General features: G+C 40.5%; 1 protein-coding gene across 8 annotated transcripts; it reads left to right on the top strand.

Annotated features, from left to right (window-relative positions):
* The first annotated feature begins 1,065 nt into the window (after positions 1 to 1,065).
* On the top strand, positions 1,066 to 21,035 carry LOC310866051 (UDP-glucuronosyltransferase 2A1-like). 8 transcript variants are annotated; one of them, XM_083775347.1, is made up of 3 exons: positions 1,066 to 1,160; positions 5,824 to 5,901; positions 17,571 to 21,035. In XM_083775347.1, the coding sequence occupies exon 3, from the start codon at positions 17,582 to 17,584 to the stop codon at positions 19,172 to 19,174; it is 1,593 nt and encodes a 530-aa protein (XP_083631473.1). In that variant the 5' UTR covers positions 1,066 to 1,160; positions 5,824 to 5,901; positions 17,571 to 17,581; the 3' UTR covers positions 19,175 to 21,035. The 8 variants fall into 8 exon arrangements, with proteins under 8 accessions (XP_083631473.1, XP_083631469.1, XP_083631471.1 ...); XM_083775343.1 differs by having other exon boundaries at positions 17,563 to 21,035; XM_083775345.1 differs by lacking the exon at positions 17,571 to 21,035 and adding an exon at positions 12,721 to 14,925.
* The last annotated feature ends 1,174 nt before the right edge of the window (positions 21,036 to 22,209 follow it).

Genomic DNA, 22,209 nt, shown 5'->3' with positions numbered 1-22,209 from the left:
TTTTCTCCTGATTTGTCTCGCTAAAAGAAGCCATTTTAGTATGAATATATTGTATGCCTTGTGATGATTGAGTCCAGTATTTAGTTCAGTGACCATAGAGTTAAGGAATGGGTCATAAGCTGTGTTCACATTCACTCTCCCATTGGAAATGAATAGACTCCGCCCACCTCACGCAGATATGGGAAGTAAAGCAAAGTTGGACCCTCTTTCTATTTTCCTCTTGGGAGGTCTCTGTCTAGGACTGTGATTTGCTTCCTGCCTATAGGGTCCTCCTACGTCTCACCAGACTAGAAGTCTCATGTGCATGCATCCGTCCTTGTCCACACTTGTTTTAGTGTCAAGGTGGGTTTTATTTGTTGCTTTATTCCATGTGAAAGTGCTTCTACATGAGAAGTTAGTAGTGGAAAAAGTACTCTGATGTTAGTATCAAATCAATACTGCAATGCAAAAAATATTCTGTTAGAAGAAAATGCCCGGATTTCAAAATGTAGGCTATACTTGAGTAAATGTACAAAAGTTTTGGTATAAAAATGTACAAGAAAAGTATACTCATTATGCAGAACGTAATTTCACACACGTTTTCGTTTTCAAATGTATAATACAATGTATAAAAATCTTTTGAAAATAGCAGATCTACAAGCTGTGAGCTTGTAGATCTACAAAGTGGGTTTTCAAATAAGTGTAGTGAAGTAAAAAAGATAATAATGATAATTAAAAAGTGCAACGTTTGCCTCTGAGATGTAGTGGAGCAGAAAAAAAAGTACTGAAAATTGGATATACAATACCTTGAAATTCCACTTAAGTACAGTAGCCTATACTTAAGTGCAATGAGTAAAATGAATTAGTTGTACTTTACACCACCGGGGTTTAACTGCACGTATAGGCCAGGGGGCCATGCAGGGGTTGAACCGTGACCTTCTGAATACCGGATGACCCCTAGCTCTTTCTACGAGAGCTACGCCCCTGGAAGGACCAATGGAGGGAGTGTGTTGTGTATTAAGTACATCCGTAGCGCTGTACGTCAGTACGTAGGATGCTAGATATTCTGTAACTGGAGAGGGTTGTTGTTGTCATGTCTGCAGCTGTGTCCCAGAACTGCAGTAGCACGTATAGCTGCTGCTGCTACTGATGAACGTGTCGAACATCTGGAGGGAAATCAGGTGAGACAGACGCACGCACGCACGTACGCACGCACGCACGCGCACACACACACACACACACACACACACACACACACACACACACACACACACACACACACACACACACACACACACACACACACACACACACACACACACACACACACACACACACACACACACACACAAAGTGTGTTCTAACGTTTTGTTTTTTCTAACTAATCCTTTCCAAAGGACAGCTCTTTTAAGCATTTGCCAACACTTACTCTGTTTACATGTTTCCATGACTGTGTGTAAATGGATTGGTTGAGGCTCCTGGCCATTTTATTTTGTTGCTGTCAGGCAGAAACTTAACTTCATACAGTATGTCCATATTTCACGTTATGCGTTGTGAGCTTGTGTATCTGCAATTTCTTGCAATTGTAGATTTTTTTTGGCCACATTTGTGTGCATTAATCAATTATATTGCAAAGGATGGGTGTTTCTGTGGGAGCCTATTTGTAAGCACCTTCCCAGTAAACTATGGTAATATAAGCCATGCCTACTCCCGCTCTGGTCTTTATCTTGGAGAGATAAGGGTCAGTGACTTCCTGTAGACTTCCTGTAGCAGGCAGTGCTTCAAGATAGTCTTGTTTTACCAGAGCAGACGTTGTTTTGACTGTAACTACCGCTATTATAATAACAATGCATGAGAAATGGCTTCTAGTGCAGCCCTCCCCTCTCTAGAGTTTGGAGGTATACAGTTTCTATAATCTGTGAGAAGAAATAGTTTTATGTGGGATGTTATATTTAATTACTCAAGATACTCAAATTGCAAATAATGTATCCTGCACTGGTTCTCAAAATGGCCCGGGGACCCACAGGGGTCCTTGAGAAGGTTATAGAAACTTCCAGGGGGTCCCCAGCAAAACGACTTAATGCATTAAAAGCAGTTATCGGCTATTTGAAAATAATACATTCATGTCCAGTCTTAAATTCACCTATTGCCCTTAAATCAGTTTCCCACAGTGTACTACTAACTGTACGTTTAACATGGCAACTGGAATGACTTTAAGCAGTGTCGTGTGGTACAGTAATTAACTACCGTTAAATGTAAATCAGTTTTCAAAGCAGTTCCGGTAATGATGACTGCAGAGACTGACACCCCAAATGCATTGTTCTGTATATCTATCTACAACTGTAGGGTAGGTTTCAACTCTTTATACTAATGAGCTGTAAATACTTTGTTCTTTTTTATGGATGAACCATGATTTTTTTTTAAGTGTGATGCAATCTTACATAATTTCTATTGCTAATCCAGTGTATTGTTTATCAGAATTTGTACACTTCTGCTAGTGATGCGTGAATACATTAAATGTTGCTAAACAGATAAAACAGTTAATGCACCGCCTGGTGTATCATATATATAATAACTGGAACACCCTTGCAACTGCTCTAATCGTGATGTTCAGGTGGTGAAATCCCATCTGCTGGCAATTGGAGTTGAAACCAATAATAGTTCTCAAGATTGATGAAATAGAAGCTATAAATTAAACTTTTTCATACATTTTGTTTGGCTAGGTAAGACTACTACATTTCAGCTTAAACACATCCGTACTTTGGCTTTTGAATACAAATAACGTATTTAATGGACCTTAAAGGATAATGACATTAAAAAAGGGGGCAATCCGCTGATGGTATCACAACTATTATACTTCATTGTAACCAAGATACAGTATACCATAGTTTTTTCATAAAAGCCATTATGACCGCAAAGGTCCCATGCAAACTGCTAGCCTACTAAGCCTACATAGTAGTGAGTGCTCAGTGCGAGTCGAGAGGTGAACATCCCTGTTTCAGTGATGTACAATACAGTAGGATATTTTCAGGCCATGTCGTAGACACTTTAAACAGCAGGCGGAAATGGCTTTCATAAGGAACCATGTCTAAGATGTTTCAAAATGTTATATACTGACATAGACACCAGTCAGTTACAATCGATTGGATAAGTAAATGTCTAAATGATAACATTTGTGACTTTACAACACAGTAACACACACTTTTGGGAAATCAGAGTCATTGGTTTATCTGTACAGGCTACATTCTGTGGCAAGCATCAAATAAATGGACATTTATTACACAATCTCAGACTCATTTTGTAATCTATACCTCAGACATTGTGAAATATAAAGCTTTGCATTGCACTAAATCAGTCTCCAGATCTGTTCTCAGCATTCACTATTAGTTTGGGAAGTACTAGAGGTCACTACGCGTCCCTCACACCTACGTTGCACCGCCTATCCGACTGATTATATAACGATATATGTAGTATGGAGATCTCTGTATCCGTCAATCCCTGTCCCTTTTATGCCCAAAATCTTTTGGGCATAAAAGATGTATTTATTAGCAGCGGATTGTCAAGCAAGGACCTCCCCCGAGTCCCCCCTACACAGGTGGGGATGATTAAGTATATGTTTTAAAAGAGGGACCTACACCCCCATTATCACTTTATAATCTGATCTTTTCTTGCGCTTCTTTTCTTGTTGAGCCTCAATTGGCTGAGGCAGAGGCTGGAAATTGCACAGGTGAAAGGAGTTGGCCCCATTAGGCCCACTGGCAGAGCCTGGCCCAGGTGAAAGGAGTTGGCCTCCTTAGGGCCACTGTCTGAGCCTGACCAGAGCCTTTTGTGGTGATTCTGGAGAACTGTGGGTCCGACCGACTCTATACCAGGCACTGCACTCCCTGTGTGGGTGTGGAACGCGTGTGTCAAATGTGAAGTCGGTGGGTCAAACGGTTCTCGAGTTACGTGCATTACACACACACACACACACACACACACACACATACACGCACACACGCACGCAGACAGAGAGACGTGGCACATTTATAGTAGGATAATACCGTTTAGTTTGTAAATACATCAAAGATGCGATTATAATCCATCTATTGGCCTGGAAGAGAGGTCATCATGTGGTCTCTAAACTTCCTAAAGTGTTTCGACCCTTAACTCTCCTGGCGGGTCAGCAGTGATTGGTTAAATCACTGCCCCTCTCATCCAGGCTTCCAGCTATTGTCCTTTCTCTAATGCCAGAGCCAACAGGAGGCTCCACCTGCCTTGTGTGTCCTTGGGGATCATTGCAGGCACTGAGAGGTCTCAAAGATTATTTATTTATAAAGACGGTCAAACTTCATTGGAGCCACTACAGGCAAAATGGTACACACAGCCTAATGGTCTCCTAAATAAAGTAGGCGTGGTTTGCTTCTCCCCCGACCTCCCCACCACCTCCCAGGCTGACAACAACACTGACAACGTCATGTGGATGAGCATTGAGAGCATTCTATGGCAAATGTCATGATTCCCATTTCCCAAATCAGCCCCCATCAACCAAGAGTCTAAGACAGTTATGGAAAATTATATTATTATTAAGCATTGGAACACACATTTTATTTCGCTTTTAATATGTCCATTCATTTCACATTCTAATACATATTCTCATCTTAAATAATATGGGGCCAGAGCGCCCCCTATGTGTCGTCCGTCAAATTGCAAATGGACAGAGAGACTCTTCCGGACTCCTCTCAAGTCTTGTGAGTTTGTTGCTGGGATATAACAAAGTAGATTTTCTCCTGATTTGTCTCGCTAAAAGAAGCCATTTTAGTATGAATATATTGTATGCCTTGTGATGATTGAGTCCAGTATTTAGTTCAGTGACCATAGAGTTAAGGAATGGGTCATAAGCTGTGTTCACATTCACTCTCCCATTGGAAATGAATAGACTCCGCCCACCTCACGCAGATATGGGAAGTAAAGCAAAGTTGGACCCTCTTTCTATTTTCCTCTTGGGAGGTCTCTGTCTAGGACTGTGATTTGCTTCCTGCCTATAGGGTCCTCCTACGTCTCACCAGACTAGAAGTCTCATGTGCATGCATCCGTCCTTGTCCACACTTGTTTTAGTGTCAAGGTGGGTTTTATTTGTTGCTTTATTCCATGTGAAAGTGCTTCTACATGAGAAGTTAGTAGTGGAAAAAGTACTCTGATGTTAGTATCAAATCAATACTGCAATGCAAAAAATATTCTGTTAGAAGAAAATGCCCGGATTTCAAAATGTAGGCTATACTTGAGTAAATGTACAAAAGTTTTGGTATAAAAATGTACAAGAAAAGTATACTCATTATGCAGAACGTAATTTCACACACGTTTTCGTTTTCAAATGTATAATACAATGTATAAAAATCTTTTGAAAATAGCAGATCTACAAGCTGTGAGCTTGTAGATCTACAAAGTGGGTTTTCAAATAAGTGTAGTGAAGTAAAAAAGATAATAATGATAATTAAAAAGTGCAACGTTTGCCTCTGAGATGTAGTGGAGCAGAAAAAAAAGTACTGAAAATTGGATATACAATACCTTGAAATTCCACTTAAGTACAGTAGCCTATACTTAAGTGCAATGAGTAAAATGAATTAGTTGTACTTTACACCACCGGGGTTTAACTGCACGTATAGGCCAGGGGGCCATGCAGGGGTTGAACCGTGACCTTCTGAATACCGGATGACCCCTAGCTCTTTCTACGAGAGCTACGCCCCTGGAAGGACCAATGGAGGGAGTGTGTTGTGTATTAAGTACATCCGTAGCGCTGTACGTCAGTACGTAGGATGCTAGATATTCTGTAACTGGAGAGGGTTGTTGTTGTCATGTCTGCAGCTGTGTCCCAGAACTGCAGTAGCACGTATAGCTGCTGCTGCTACTGATGAACGTGTCGAACATCTGGAGGGAAATCAGGTGAGACAGACGCACGCACGCACGTACGCACGCACGCACGCGCACACACACACACACACACACACACACACACACACACACACACACACACACACACACACACACACACACACACACACACACACACACACACACACACACACACACACACACACACACACACACACACAAAGTGTGTTCTAACGTTTTGTTTTTTCTAACTAATCCTTTCCAAAGGACAGCTCTTTTAAGCATTTGCCAACACTTACTCTGTTTACATGTTTCCATGACTGTGTGTAAATGGATTGGTTGAGGCTCCTGGCCATTTTATTTTGTTGCTGTCAGGCAGAAACTTAACTTCATACAGTATGTCCATATTTCACGTTATGCGTTGTGAGCTTGTGTATCTGCAATTTCTTGCAATTGTAGATTTTTTTTGGCCACATTTGTGTGCATTAATCAATTATATTGCAAAGGATGGGTGTTTCTGTGGGAGCCTATTTGTAAGCACCTTCCCAGTAAACTATGGTAATATAAGCCATGCCTACTCCCGCTCTGGTCTTTATCTTGGAGAGATAAGGGTCAGTGACTTCCTGTAGACTTCCTGTAGCAGGCAGTGCTTCAAGATAGTCTTGTTTTACCAGAGCAGACGTTGTTTTGACTGTAACTACCGCTATTATAATAACAATGCATGAGAAATGGCTTCTAGTGCAGCCCTCCCCTCTCTAGAGTTTGGAGGTATACAGTTTCTATAATCTGTGAGAAGAAATAGTTTTATGTGGGATGTTATATTTAATTACTCAAGATACTCAAATTGCAAATAATGTATCCTGCACTGGTTCTCAAAATGGCCCGGGGACCCACAGGGGTCCTTGAGAAGGTTATAGAAACTTCCAGGGGGTCCCCAGCAAAACGACTTAATGCATTAAAAGCAGTTATCGGCTATTTGAAAATAAGTCTAGTAGTACAACTATTTAAAAAAATCACACCTGTGTGAAGTGAGGGGCGCTCTTATCATCAATAAGTCTAGTAGTTCAACTATTTAAAAGTGGGGCGCTCTTATCATCATACGTCTTCATTCATTGTCAATGGGAATTTAATCTTTGTGTTAGGACAAAATAGCCAATTTGCTTGTCTACATAATCGTACATTCTCCATTCATTGTCAAAGCCGATTTGCTCATACACATATGACGTAAATTGTCCATTCATTGTCAATGGCATTTACTGTTTGATCAAAAATCAACACTATAGCTTAATATAGGAGGGGTTAGCGCCCCTCATAAATCTTGAAAAGCAAAAGTGATGCCATGGGTGGTTTGCATTGCTTCAGTGGTTGTAGAGTTGTTCCAGTTCAGATCTGGTAAACATTACAGCAATCATCAATCAAAAATGTTAAGTCAATACAAGTTTGTTTGTTTGTTTGTTTGTCATGTTCATTTCGAATATGCCAATAAACAGAACAATTCCTTGCAATTCACAATGAAAAATAATTTAAATAAAAAAGTTAACAGAAAAAATAGCAAGAAGAAATAAAAGGAAAATAATAAAATAAATAAATCTAAGCATATCCGAAAAGGAGTGAGAAGAAGTAAAAACGTATAAACTCCCTCCCCTCTTTAACTGAAATTACTTTTCAGTTACACATACATCCATATTATACGTAATCCAAAGATTGTCTATTTTAATATATAGACAATTTAATACCCATATAACAAAACATTCTACACAAATATAATATAATATATAATATACATAAATATAATATATTTTGAGTACTCGTGAAATCAATTTTCTTCCTCCCTGTATCTTGAAAATATCATGTTTTTGTACATTACTTTAAATTGATTGATGCTTGGACATTGCTTTTGTTCCTTGCTCAAGCTGTTCCAAAGTGTTACACCAGAAATGGAAATGCAGAAACTTTTCAATGTGGTATTACGATTTAAAGTTTTAAAGTTGAGTTCTCCCCTCAGATTATAACCTCCCTCCCGATCATGAAACAGATTTTGAATATTTGCTGTAATTTATGGTTCTTGGCTTTGTACATTGTTATTGTTGTCTGGTACGCTACAATGTCTGTGAATTTGAGCAATTTTGATTGTATAAAAAGTGGATTTGTGTGTTCCAGATAACCAACCTTGTGAATAGTCCTTATTGCTCTCTTTTGCAAAATGACAAGTGAATGAATTGATGTTTTGTAGTTGTTACCCCATACCTCAGCACAGTAATGGAAATATGGCAAGACTAAGGAACAGTAGAGGGTGTGAAGTGACTTAAGATCTAGAACCTGTTTTGCTTTATTTATGACTGCTATACTTCTAGCTACTTTATATTTTACGTTTGTGATGTGTGTTTTCCAGCTAAGCCCATCGTCAATTGTCACACCTAGAAATTTGTTTTCGTGCACCCGTTCAATAGCAACCCCATCTATTTGGATATGTACCTGAGTGTTAGTCCTGCATTTACCAAATAGCATGTACTTAGTCTTGCTCACATTTAAAGATAGTTTATTCTGATCAAACCATAATTTTAATTTCCGTAATTCACCATTGATTACCCTGTAATTTGGCCAAATTATCCCCGGAGCAGAAAACATTTGTGTCGTCTGCAAAAAGTACCAATGATAGCAGCTGTGATACAATTTACAATTTACAATTTAGGCATTTAGCAGACGCTCTTAATCCAGAGCGACTTACATTAAGCAAGAACAAAAAGCATGGGAATACATCACAAAAAAGCATTTATCATAAAACATGCGTAAACTAAGAAAGTAACAGTGGAATATCTATATTATGAGACTATACATATAAACTATATATATATATATATATATATATATATATATATATATATATATATATATATACTACTATGCTATACATATGTACTATGGCGTGCTATGACTATATACAATGCAATTATAGTGCTGTCTACATAACATGCTATAAGACTGTATCAGATGCTATCTAAGTCTACAGAAATGCTATCTAAGGGGGTAGGGTAAGTGCTATGGGCCATGATGGAGTCTGAAAAGGTGGGTTTTCAGACTACGGCGGAAGATTGGGAGTGATGCTGCAGTTCTGACTGCAATGGGAAGTGCATGATACTTTGCAAATATCATTGATATATAAAATAAAGAGTTTGGGCCCCAATACTGACCCCTGGGGGACGCCACAAGCAATGTCCAAGCAATTTGAACTATGCAAACCCAACTTCACAAACTGTTGCCGTCTGTCCAAGTAGCTTTTAATCCATTCAATTGCCCGTCCTCTAATACCAATTTTCTCTAATTTGTTTAATAATAATGTGATGGATAGTGTCAAAAGCCTTCTTAAGGTCAATGAATATTCCGACTGCATATTGATGATTGTCAATTGCGTCTGTTATTCTTTCTATGGATTCTGTTAAAGCCTGAGATGTTGATCTGTTTGTTCTAAAACCATATTGACTCTCTGAGAGTACATTACATTTTTCTAAAAATGAATCTAATCTGCTATTAAAAAGTTTCTCCAGTATCTTGGAAAATTGTGGCAACAATGAGACAGGTCTGTAGTTTGTGAAGTGGTGTTTGCTTCCATTTTTGTACAGTGGAATGACTTTTGCTATTTTCATTTGGTCTGGGAATGAACCGGTTTGGAATGATAAATCATATATTGCCACCCCTCCTCCAATCTTACCCCTTCTATTAATATAAGTAAGTTCGTAGCCATCCATCTCAAAGTCTATTCCCCTTTCATCATTGATCCAAGTTTCAGATACTGCTATGATATTGAAGGGTTGTGAGAATGATTGTAAAAAATCCTTAATGCATTTAAAGTTTGCATATAGGCTTCTACTGTTTATGTGAATAATTGATAGCTTTCCATCGGGTTTGATGTTGTGATTATATTGTTCCATAGTGTAATATTTGCACGTGTGATCAATGTTGTTAAAGAAATTAATGTCCGGGTCAATATTTAGCTCCACGTCAATTACGCTGTGATCACTGTAATCCACTACGTTAAGTTCAATGTGATCATAGTCCATTATCCTCTGAGTTAGGTGACTGCATGGTGTCACCTGCAGGTCTATTGTTGTGTATCATGGTGTGTTGTTACCTTGAGTCCACCACGTCTCACTATGTAGTCCAGAAAAATGTGATCCATGCATTGTCTGTGATAAATAAGGTGCAAAAAAAGTCCAAAAAAAGCACTACCTGCTGTCCATGCAGAAAAAGACAAACAAAAGCAAAAAGAACTAAAACCGAGGCAAAGGAGAAGGCCATTTAGAAAAATTAGAAAAATTAGCATGCAAGAGAGAGAATAGATACATAAAAATATGGTATTCATAATAATCCATGCCAATTCCATGCTGCTTCCATGCAAAAAGGGAAAAAAATCAAATCAAATCCTTCATCCAGCAAAAACAGATTCTCAATAGTAGCATGCTGAAAAAAGCATTCCAAGAGTAGACGGCCTCAATTTGCCATATATAAAAAATGAAAGGCAATAAGTAATGCAGTAATTGCCATAATTTCCACCTGACTTACAATTTGGGATTTAACTCTTATCTCTAGTGACTTACAGGTTGAGTAAGGGCCATGGACACTGGTCAATAGAGCGGCGCAGTCCCTCCCCCTTTCAGAACAACAAACGGCCCAGGAAATGAAAACGCAATGCATTTCCCCATAAGCAGTTTTTATTTCATTTATTATTTAGACCTTTTAAGCGTCGTACGAAGCAATACAAAGAAATGCATTGCGTTTTCATTTCCTGGGCCGTTCGTTGTTCTGAAAGGGGGAGGGACTGCGCCGCTCTATAAACAACAGGGTAAGAGGTCAAGTGTATGACTTGAAAGAGAGATAGAGGTTTATTACATACTGTAAATAACCTTTCTAGTTGTCAGCAATGCATTGTTCTTATTCATTATCTCATTACATTCTTCATAGACGATTTGGTGGTGACTGAATACATACAGCCCAAGATGGGACATCCAATGTCAACTTTGCCCTGTATACTAGCCTTTTTGTAAACATGTAGACGATCTGTCCTGAAATCTCGACACATTTTGTGGTACAGATCTGAATTATGTCATACAAAAAGGCTCTAATAATAATAATAATAATAATAATTTGTGTGTGTGTGTGTGTGTGTGTGTGTGTGTGTGTGTGTGTGTGTGTGTGTGTGTGTGTGTGCGCACACGCGTGCATGCACATGCACATGCATGTGGGGGGAGAGAGAGAGAGAGAGAGAGAGAGAGAGAGAGAGAGAGAGAGAGAGAGAGAGAGAGAGAGAGAGAGAGAAAGAGAGAGAGAGAGAGAGACCCCTTACAATAGTGTTGTGTTTCATTGCCATCCCATTGAACTTTGGACCCAGCACACAGATATTATGTTACATGAACTTGAAAGTGCTTGTTTTTCCGTCATTTAGGCTTAGGGCGAGGTGCTTGTTTAAACCTTTCTTTTGGCAACAGTCTTTCGATGGATTTCGGTGAGTGTTAACAGGAACATTTTCTTTATATTGAGGGTACTGTACAGATCTAGGAAATGTCATACTTTATTATTACTAAATGTAAAGAGCACGTGGTACAGTATTAATACATTACGGCTAAAAGGATAACACTAAAGTCCAGGGGACTTTATTGTTCCATTGTGTCCAACAGTATGTGTCAGATGCCCTGCAGGTGAAAATGCTTCTTATGAGCTCCTGTGAACTAATAATGAAGGGTTAACTATCACCTGGGTGCTATGCTACAAGTAGAACATAGTTTGGATTATAAACCAGCACACCCAGCTATGCAGGGTTTAGACGTCAATAGTTAGCAAAAGACCAGGCAAGGTTTCAATCCATAGTGTATCTTTGTCAGTTAAATTATAACCACCTGTTCAGTTGTTCCATGAATATAGACTCTTCGCCTGGCCTGGCAGCCTGCTATATGTCACTCCCTTAGTGCAGGGTACCACTGTGGACTGGTGCCGGTCAGCGGGACATGTACCACCGGCTTAGTGGATGCAGACACAGCAGATCCAACTCATCACTATTCCTATGGGCTGTTATTGACTAGGTGAAAAGGTAATACAAACAAAAAAGTATATGAGATTACTCTCATATACCAACTGCTAGGACAATATTCTATCTATCTATATGGACTATTCTACATAGTTCAGTATTAGTTCAGTATAATCAACAGATCACATCGCAAAACAATATGCACAAACCAGGAATTTCTTAAGGAAAACAGATATATTCTGTATATTCTTTCTCAACAGCTGTCTCATTTCAGTTTTACAAACCACGTGTTAACCTTAACCTGGTTAAATTAAAGCTTTATTACTAAATGTTTTTGGATTAGGTTTGTATTTACTGTACATGGATTGCTAATGGGTGAAACGCATGACAACAAATGTATAGGCTAACAAAAACATTTCTAATGTTGAAATAAGAAAGAAAAGAAAACAGATGATCCATGCACTCAGTGGCAAAAGGAGGAAAACAGTTTTCATTAAAACAAGGCAAATGCCAGCATGTTTTGACCACAACAGCTCTTCATCAGGTTACCCTGTTGGAGACCTGCTGTGGTCAAAACATGCTGGTATTTGCCTTGTTTTAATGAAAACTGTTTTCCTCCTTTTGCCGCTGAGTGCATGGATCATCTGTTTTCTTTTCTTTCTTATTTCAACATTAGAAATGTTTTTTCACGGTTTAACCCATTTTATCCAGGAGCACTTATGACATTTAAACTATTTTGAACTACCTGTATCTCCTTTGAGCACCCGGTTGTATTGTTTTGTCACATTTATAATGTTATTGTAATTAACTACATGTAAATCAATTGTTAATTTTTGTTTGTATATTTTTAGGACTGTAGGAGGAATGAATTTGAAGATGCGTCATCCATCAAATGCCATCTTTGCACTGCTGTTGGTCCCACTGGCATGTGTATCTGGGGGGAAAATCCTGGTGGTCCCTTTGGATGGAAGTCATTGGGTGAACATGAAAGTACTCATTGAAGAGTTGCACTTAAAAGGCCATGATATCACTGTGGTTCGAGCATCCAATAGTTGGTACACCAAAGAAATGTCCCCTTTCTACACCTCTGTCACTGTTACTCACACTGGAGGATTTGATGAAGAGTTCTTTGGAAATCTAATTATGCAACAGCTGCACGCACAAAGGCACGGCATGAGCTTTTGGTCTCAAATGCGTATGGAACGGGAGAGTCACACACAATTCTCACTCTTACACAAGAGCATGGCTGAAATGGCTGCTCAAATACTTGAAGACGAGAAATTAATGCAGTCTTTCCATGATGCCGACTATGACTTAGTTTTGACTGACCCTGGTGTTGGTGTGGGGACAATACTTGCTCGCCGACTCAAAGTTCCCCTTGTTTACAATGTCAGGTGGACAGTTCAAGGTGAAGCTCATTTTGTCATTGCCCCGTCACCTCTGTCATATATTCCATTCACTGCCACAGAGTTGACCGACAAGATGAGTTTTGGACAAAGGGTCAAGAATTTTGTTGCGTATGTTGTTGGAATGTACATAATGTCACAAATCACAGAAGTTCATTACAAACGAGTAATTGAACATTATTTTGGCCCTGATGTAAATTATGATGCATTTTTCCAGGATGCTGACATCTATCTCATGAGAAACGATTTTATCTTTGAATTTCCCCGTCCTACTATGCCAAATGTGGTCTACATGGGTGGATTTCAATGCAGGCCTGCCAACCCTCTCCCAAAGGACCTGGAGGAATTTGTGCAGAGCTCCGGCGAGCATGGAGTTGTTATGATGTCCTTAGGCACCTTAGTGGGAGAACTACCGGTGGACATAACCGAAGAGATTGCTGCAGCTTTTGCCCAGCTGCCTCAGAAGGTTATCTGGAGGCACACTGGACAAAGGCCAACCACCTTAGGCAACAACACCCTATTGGTCAACTGGTTGCCACAGAACGACCTGTTAGCACATCCCAAAACCAGAGTCTTTGTTGCACATGGAGGAACCAACGGGGTTCAAGAGGCAATTTACCATGGAGTTCCAATAGTTGGACTTCCCTTGGCTTTTGATCAACGTGATAATCTCTCTAGAATGAGAGCAAAGGGAGCAGCTACGATGGTGGACACTGGCACGCTGGACAGAGACGTTTTTGCGGATGCATTGAAACCAGTTCTGCATGACCCCACATACAGGGAAACCATGCAGAAGCTCTCAAGGCTGCACAGAGACCAGCCCATGAAAGCACTGGACCGGGCAGTATTCTGGATAGAGTATGTTATAAGAAATAAAGGAGCCCCTCATCTGCAGACGCATTCCAACAAACTGTCCTGGTTTGCTTACCACTCTATTGATGTATTCGCTACTTTGCTGACAGTTGTGTTGGTTGTGACATTTACTTGTATTTCAATTCTGAGATGCTTGTGGGGGAAATTGTTTGCGTAGAAACATGTTAAACATCAGTAGTATGAGTATGTATACAATATAACACATATGTGACCGAACAACTAGATTGCCATTGAAAATGCTTCCTTTTTTCCTTTTCATTTGAATTTGAAGTAGAAGTTTGGAGCTAACATTATTTTGCTTAGATTGACCCATCGCTTTTGGAATTACTGCGTATGGACAAATTAAACATCCTATATTTTAGAGCCTTTTGAATAAAGTTAAACATGATATAAAACATTGAAAATTACTCCATTTGTTTTTGGTCAGCTTTTCCTGGATGCCTCTTTCTGCTCTTCTATCTCACAGGCTGTTTTCAGTTGTGACTTATTAGTCATTCATTAGCTGACTACTGATTAGCCTAATTGGCTGCTATCTGACCGATATGCCCATATGGGACCGACCGACCGACTTCAATCTCGGCACGCACGCATCTGCAAGGACCCAAGGGGCTGTGGTGGCTTGGGTCGAGTTGTTCGGCTAGGCGGTTGTCTCCAACCAATATAGGCATATATGGACATCCAGTTGTCCAGAACCACCGATCCGATCGATTTGTCATGAGCATGTGGGAATATATTGATGATATCAGGGATCTCCATTATGTGCATTAAAGGGAGAGGCAGGCAGGCAGGCAGGCAGGCAGGCAGGCAGGCAGACAGACAGACAGACAGACAGACAGACAGATATCTCCATATATGGGCATGGAAGGGTGTAAGGGACACATGCAGACAGATGGTACTCTGACAATGGGTATTGCATAACTGGGTGGGGCAACATGCAGTCCTACCGTGCATTGTTTTTTACTTGCATTGCTCCCAAATAGGTTGTTCTAGTTACAGCAGCTGATAATATTCATTATCTGACTATACTGATTGGAATAATTTTGTTTGTTTTGAACCAAAACTGTATATAGGACATGAAGTGAAAACCCCAATTAATACAATTCTAGGCCGGTTGGGCACCAGCCTACTCAGGAACTCTTCATTCAGTTATGCACATTAAAAATTCAATATTGCGACCTAAACATGTGGCATTGATCAGTTGTACTGATTTCTAAAAAGCACCTTGATTTTAGCACCATTCAATTTCATGACCCCAAACACTTACTGTAGATTTAGCCACACTGGAATCACGACCCCACATGATCTAATAATTGAATTCATAATTGAAGATGTAGTTGCACTGTGGTAACCTATCTGTTGCTTCATTGATCAGCTGCAGGCTTACTCATTTCTAATTAACTATCACACAGCAACCATTTTTTGCTCTCATATCATACGGCATACGCTGTGTGAATATGGTGAATTAGCATGATTCCGTGACCCCAAAAATGTAGATTTAGCCACTGGGATCCTATGTAATAATCTAGAAGTTGAGCTATTGAAAAAACGAGTATTCAAATGTTGCCAATTTATTTCTATTATAAAATGGCGAACTAAATCTGTGTAATTGATCAGAGGTACTAATTTGTAATTTGCGCCATTGGATTTCCTGTCCCACAATTTTGTAATTGTTAGCCACTGGAATCATACGTACTAATGAAGATATTGCAAAACAAGTATTCAAAGCTCACCATTTTTCTAAATCCAAGATGACCACCATATTAGCTTTGGCGCCAATGGAATCATTGATTTTCTCATTTGTCTTTCTCTGAAGTCTCTAAAAATGTAGGCTTCCTAATCTCCTGAAAATGTTAATGAAATTCAAATTACACAAGGAAGCGGACTGTGTTAAAATAGGTGTGGTTCTGAATTATGTTTTATATTATTTCATATTTCTATTCATGTTTTTGCCATAGCATAGGTAATTATTTTGAATGAAAATGAATTATTGATTAACATCACCTGGCTAAATGAATGCCTCATCATTTTATTTGACACTAGTTTAGGTTTTTATTGTCTCCACCAGGCCGAAGGCATGGGAAGAGAGTATTGTTGCGTTCACACCATAGACTGTAAAAAATATGGACAAAGCGTTCCCCGGGTCTAACATGAACGTAAAATGAAGCCTGTAATAATATGCTAATTCCTGATGTAAGTCGCCATCTTTGGTACCAGCTGGCCATTGGCTGGCTCCGTTTTGTATACCAGCTGGTCATTGGCTGCCCAGACAACGAGGCGGGACTTCCCCCCTTCTTCTCCGTTGGTTTTTATTTTGACTCGAGTGGGAGGGGAATCCCGATCATAGACTGTAATGGTAGCCACGCCCCTCAGAACATACGCGATGGTTTTATTTCTTTATGGTCATTTTTTTAATTAATGGGACCATAATTTTCCAAAAAGAATATTATGACATTAGAAATGAGACTTTAAACTAGTGACTGGAAGAAGAAAGTATTCATGACCATGTTTATTAAGGTAATACAGTCTAGGTGAAGTTGGGCCAAAATACATGGGCCTCTATGGAGCTATGGGGCTTTTTGGGTCCGGTCCAGCGCCACAACAGGCCATTTTATGAACTACCGATTTCAAATGAGGCTTCACGAAATATCTGGCTGACTGCCCCCCTGGTTCACACGGGCAGACGCAAGTCTACCATTCATTGTCAATGGAAGCCAGCGACATGACGATGCAAAAACGCAATGATGCATGTAGCTGCTCCACACTTGTGATCTTTGGGTCTTTGCGTCTGCTCGTATGAAGGCACCATATGATTTGCACCATGTCCATCCGTCCGTTAGTACGTGTGTCCATCCATGTGCATTGTGTCTAGCTAATCTCTAGCACCGTTGGCCCAGTCGCTGCAAAACTGTGCACACATACTCCCTGCATCCGAACCTCTGCCCCAAAATGTCCAGATAGGCCTGTTATAGCACCACCATGAGTCCAGTTTTTGCTAAACACGTTTTTTTTTTAATATATATTACTCATACAAATGTTATCCATATATCACATAATTCGGAACACACTGTCTCTGTGATCAACACAGATCTGTCCGATTTTCCATATTCCATATGGGATTGATTGGCTTCCAAAGTTTGCAGGATTCGTACATTTTGAACAAAATGCCTCAAATCATGAACACATGCCCGAAATGCCCGCATGAATACATATTAATCTTGATTTCATTCACCTGGTTGATTCACATCGCTAGTTTATATACTGTACATGGGTAATGGGTTAAACTTTCTGTTTCACTATATGACGACCAATGTAGGCTTTGTAAATGAATAAACAAAACTTTTAATATTATTGTAATGAACTATACATAAATCAATAATGGTAACAATTTGTTAACTATTGTTTGTATATTTTAAGGGCTCTAGGAGGACCGAATATGAAGATGTGTCATCCATCGAACATCATCTTTGCACTGCTGTTGTTCCTGCTGGCATGTGTATCTGGGGGCAAAATCCTGGTGTTCCCTTTGCATGGGAGTCATTGGTTGAACATGAAAGTACTGATTGAAGAGTTGCACTTAAAAGGCCATGATATCACTGTGGTTCGGGCATCCAATAGTTGGCACATCAAAGAAATGTCCCCTTCCTACACCTCTGTCACTGTTACTCACACTGGAGGATATGAGGATATTGAGGAGTTCTTTGGAGGCCTAATTATCCGACAGCTGCACGCACAAAGGCAAGAAATGTCTTTTTGGTCTCATATTCAGAATCACCGGTATCTTCACAAACAGTTCTCACTCTTACACAAGAGCATGGCTGAAATAATTGTTCAAATATTTGAAGACGAGGAATTAATGCAGTCTTTCCATGATGCCAACTATGACTTAGTTCTGACTGACCCTGGTGTTGGTGTGGGGACAATGCTTGCTCGCCGACTCCAACTTCCCCTTGTTCACAATGTCAGGTGGACAGTTCAAGGTGAAGCTCATTTTACCATTGCCCCGTCACCTCTGTCATATATTCCATTCTCTAGCACAGAGTTGACCGATAAGATGAGTTTTCCACAGAGGGTCATAAATGTTTTCGCTTATGTTTTTGGAACGTACATAATGACACAAATCTCAGAAGTTCATTACAAACCACTAGTCAAACATTATTTTGGCCCTGATGTAAATTATGATGCATTTTTCCAGGATGCTGACATCTATCTCATGAGAAACGATTTTATCTTTGAATTTCCCCGTCCTACTATGCCAAATGTGGTCTACATTGGTGGATTTCAATGCAAGCCTGCCAACCCTCTCCCAAAGGACCTGGAGGAATTTGTGCAGAGCTCCGGCGAGCATGGAGTTATCATGATGTCCTTAGGCACCTTAGTGGGAGAACTACCGGTGGACATAACCGAAGAGATTGCTGCGGCTTTTGCCCAGCTGCCTCAGAAGGTTATCTGGAGGCACACTGGACAAAGACCAGCCACTTTAGGCAACAACACCCTATTGGTCAACTGGTTGCCACAGAACGACCTGTTAGCACATCCCAAAACCAGAGTCTTTGTTGCACATGGAGGAACCAACGGGGTTCAAGAGGCAATTTACCATGGAGTTCCAATAGTTGGTGTTCCCTTGGCTTTTGATCAACGTGATAACCTCTCTAGAATGAGAGCAAAGGGAGCAGCTACGATGGTGGACATTGGCACGCTGGACAGAGACGTTTTGGGGGATTCATTGAAAGCAGTTCTGCATGACCCCACATACAGGGAAACCATGCAGAAGCTCTCAAGGCTGCACAGAGACCAGCCCATGAAAGCACTGGACCGGGCAGTATTCTGGATAGAGTATGTTATAAGACATAAAGGAGCCCCTCATCTGCAGACGCATTCCAACAAACTGTCCTGGTTTGCTTACCACTCTATTGATGTGTTCGCTACTTTACTGACAGTTGTGTTGGTTGTGACATTTACTTGTATTTCAATTCTGAGATGCTTGTGGGGGAAATTGTTTATGAAGAAACATGTTAAAAATGAGTAGTATAAACCACATGCAAGTAGAGCTATCACTTGCTTGATTGACCCACATTGTTTGAAACAATGTGACGTGAGTGTCGTGACGTGAGTGATGTGATGTGCACATCACATCACTCACGAGCCTCGTGCCTTGCGAGCCTTGCAGGCCTCGTGTGACAGCATTCTTTTAATTCTTTGAATTGGGAACAGCTTTACGTGATCCTCTCTCTTCTTTTAATTGAGATATTTACTATTTAATCACACATTTCCATTTTGCAGCCATATTTTACTGCCATGTCTTAATACAGTGTTGATTTTTACAAAAATAAGCAAATTAAGAAATGCCACGGTTGATTTTGAGGTAATTAGCGGATAGCGGGTAATTAGCGTGCCTCGCAGGCCGCGCCAGTGGCGTGCACAGATAGAAACTAGGGGGTGCTAGAGCACACAAATATGTGCCCTTTTGATTATTATTTTTTTGGTACACTGTACACTGTACAGTATGTGGACCATGGTGACATTGATCAATTCTTGTTAAAAAGCTTCTAATTTATTATTTAGGCCCCAAAATCTATAAATCTCACACTATTATGGCAACCGGCCGGTTCCATACGCTGTACAAGGTGCCCTTTTTTTTCACTTGAGCACCTGCCCCTCTAAATGTCTGTGCACGCCATTGGGGCCGCCTCACGCCTCGCAGGCCTCACACCTAGCGAGTCTCGCACCTTGCAAGCCTCTCACCTTGCACCTTGCGATCCTCTCACCTTGCACCTTGCGAGCCTCGCACCTTGCACCTTGCGAGCCTCGCACCTTGCAAGCCTTGCACCTTGCACCTTGCGAGCCTCGCACCTTGCGAGGCCTCACTGGCCTCGCGCCTTGTGAGGGCTCGCACCTTGCGAGCCCTCGCAGGCCTCGCTCGACAGCAATCTCCGTCTGTCCCTTAGACTAGAGTATGTCCTCACCTATGTGAGTAGGGGCAAAAGTGGCGCTGTTGTGCCAGAAACAGAGAGAGCGACATAGTGTTGGACTCATTATATTCCGGACTCAATAAAAAAAAATCTCCCGTCTTCAAATGGTCCAGAACTCAGCAGCCAGATTACTGACCAACTCCAGAAGGCGTGACCACATTACCCCTGTCCTCGCCTCCCTCCACTGGCTGCCTGTTCATTTTAGGATTGATTTAAAATGTTAAATTACCACTTTTAAGGCACTACATGGCTTGGCCCCCATCTATATAAAAGACATGCTGGAGCCCCATAGGCCAACACGTAGCCTTAGATCGGCAAGGCTCTCCTGGAGGTTTCCGGCTACCCAGCTTGTCACCATGGGTGACCGGGCTTTCTCGGCCCGTGCACCTATGCTGTGGAATGCCCTACCAGAGGCCCTAATACACATCACCCTACTGAGTTATTTTAAATCACAGCTAAAAACCCACTTGTTCGATGGCTTTTACTTGAATTATTGATTGTTTTATTTTGTGTTCACCTGTTTACTTGTGTTAAAATGTGTTTATTGTTGTTGTTTTATTCTACTGCACTGCATTTTATCCTGTATTGGAATGCACTTGTTTTGTTTTTTTGCACATTGTTTTAAATTTAAAAAGTGCTTTATAAATAAAGTTTATTATTATTATTAATAATTACACAGAGAGAGAGAGAGAGAGAGAGAGAGAGAGAGAGAGAAAGTGGCAGGGGGAGAGGGGAGTTGCACCACTCAGTTCACACAGGTGTGATTTCTATTCTTTGAAATGGGAACAGCTACGTGCTCCTCTCTCTCTCCTTTTAATTGAGATATTAACTATTTAATTACACATTTCCATTTTGCACCCATATTTTACTGCCATGTTTTAATACAGTGTTGCTTTTCACAAATAAAATAAGCAAATGATACGGTTGATTTTGATTGTTTACAAAGTTAGTGTGAGGCTACTTGATGGGAAAGCGACTCGATGAAGAAATCACACATCCACTAAAACACCCGCTGCCTGGGTGTGAACTGTGAAGAACTCTATTACTTACGTCGTGCTGGTCGTTTGAATAATTAATCCAAGGTTTGTTTGTCTGGACTCTGGAGATCCAACACTATTGTGCTGCATGCAGAGTGAGAAGCTGCTCAGCTCTGCTAATTGATATGACCTAGATATTTGCCTGGCATGAGGTAATTAGTAATTTCGCAGCACGTGCTGCGAAATAATTATATGAAAGCCTTTTCAGATGTTTATAGGTTACTATTGGAATTTCCAATAGTAACCTATAAACATTTGAAAAGGCTTTCATATACTATTTATTTTTTTAATATATTTTTTATCCCACGATTTTGTAACCCATTTTTCACCCCTGTGTCAATCATCTAATGTGATCCTGGGCTCTACACACCCTCCGCCAACCTGGGGAGAGCAACGGACTTAACTCATGCTTCCTTCATGCTTGAGTGTCCAAGTTGCTCCTTTACACGCTTTCATATACTATTAATACTTTTTTATAATAAGGTAATTGGCCTTAAAGATAGAAATGTGGTCATTTTTGTATTGTTTTGGATATTAATTAATTAATTGATTGATTAATTAATTAAGTTCGCACTCGCATTTGTCTCAGGCCTCATTCACACGTACCAAACACCAATCAAGCAAATGTTTGGTCGGTTTTTTGGGCCACCACAATGCTTTTCCAATGGGAGTCACATGGGGCGCGTTCGGAAACGCGCACCGGGAATGTGGTCAGTTTGTTGAGTGTGGTGGGCGGTGACGTCACAGAGTGCGTTCAGTGTGCCTTATTTCCGAACGACCACAGCTGTGACGCATTCACACGAATCACACCGGACAACCCCAGCTTCAGGGTAGGGTCGCTCAGTGCGTGCACTCGGCACACCCGGTGTGGTGGATTTTCGAACGACAACGCACTGAGTGCACTGAATAAACGAACGACAAGAGAGCACACCAGTGCGTTCAGGGCGCATTTCCGAACGCGCCCATGGTTTGACCAAACATTTTTGTTTGATGAGGGGCAGAACACCATCAGCAATCAAACACAAATGTTTGATCAAACCATGTGACTCCCATTG

The sequence above is a fragment of the Protomyctophum parallelum genome (genome assembly GCF_964188405.1).
Source record: "Protomyctophum parallelum genome assembly, chromosome: 1".
Lineage (NCBI taxonomy): Eukaryota > Metazoa > Chordata > Actinopteri > Myctophiformes > Myctophidae > Protomyctophum > Protomyctophum parallelum.
The sequence above is the reverse complement of the archived record's forward strand: the minus strand, read 5'-3'. Positions and strand labels throughout refer to the sequence as shown.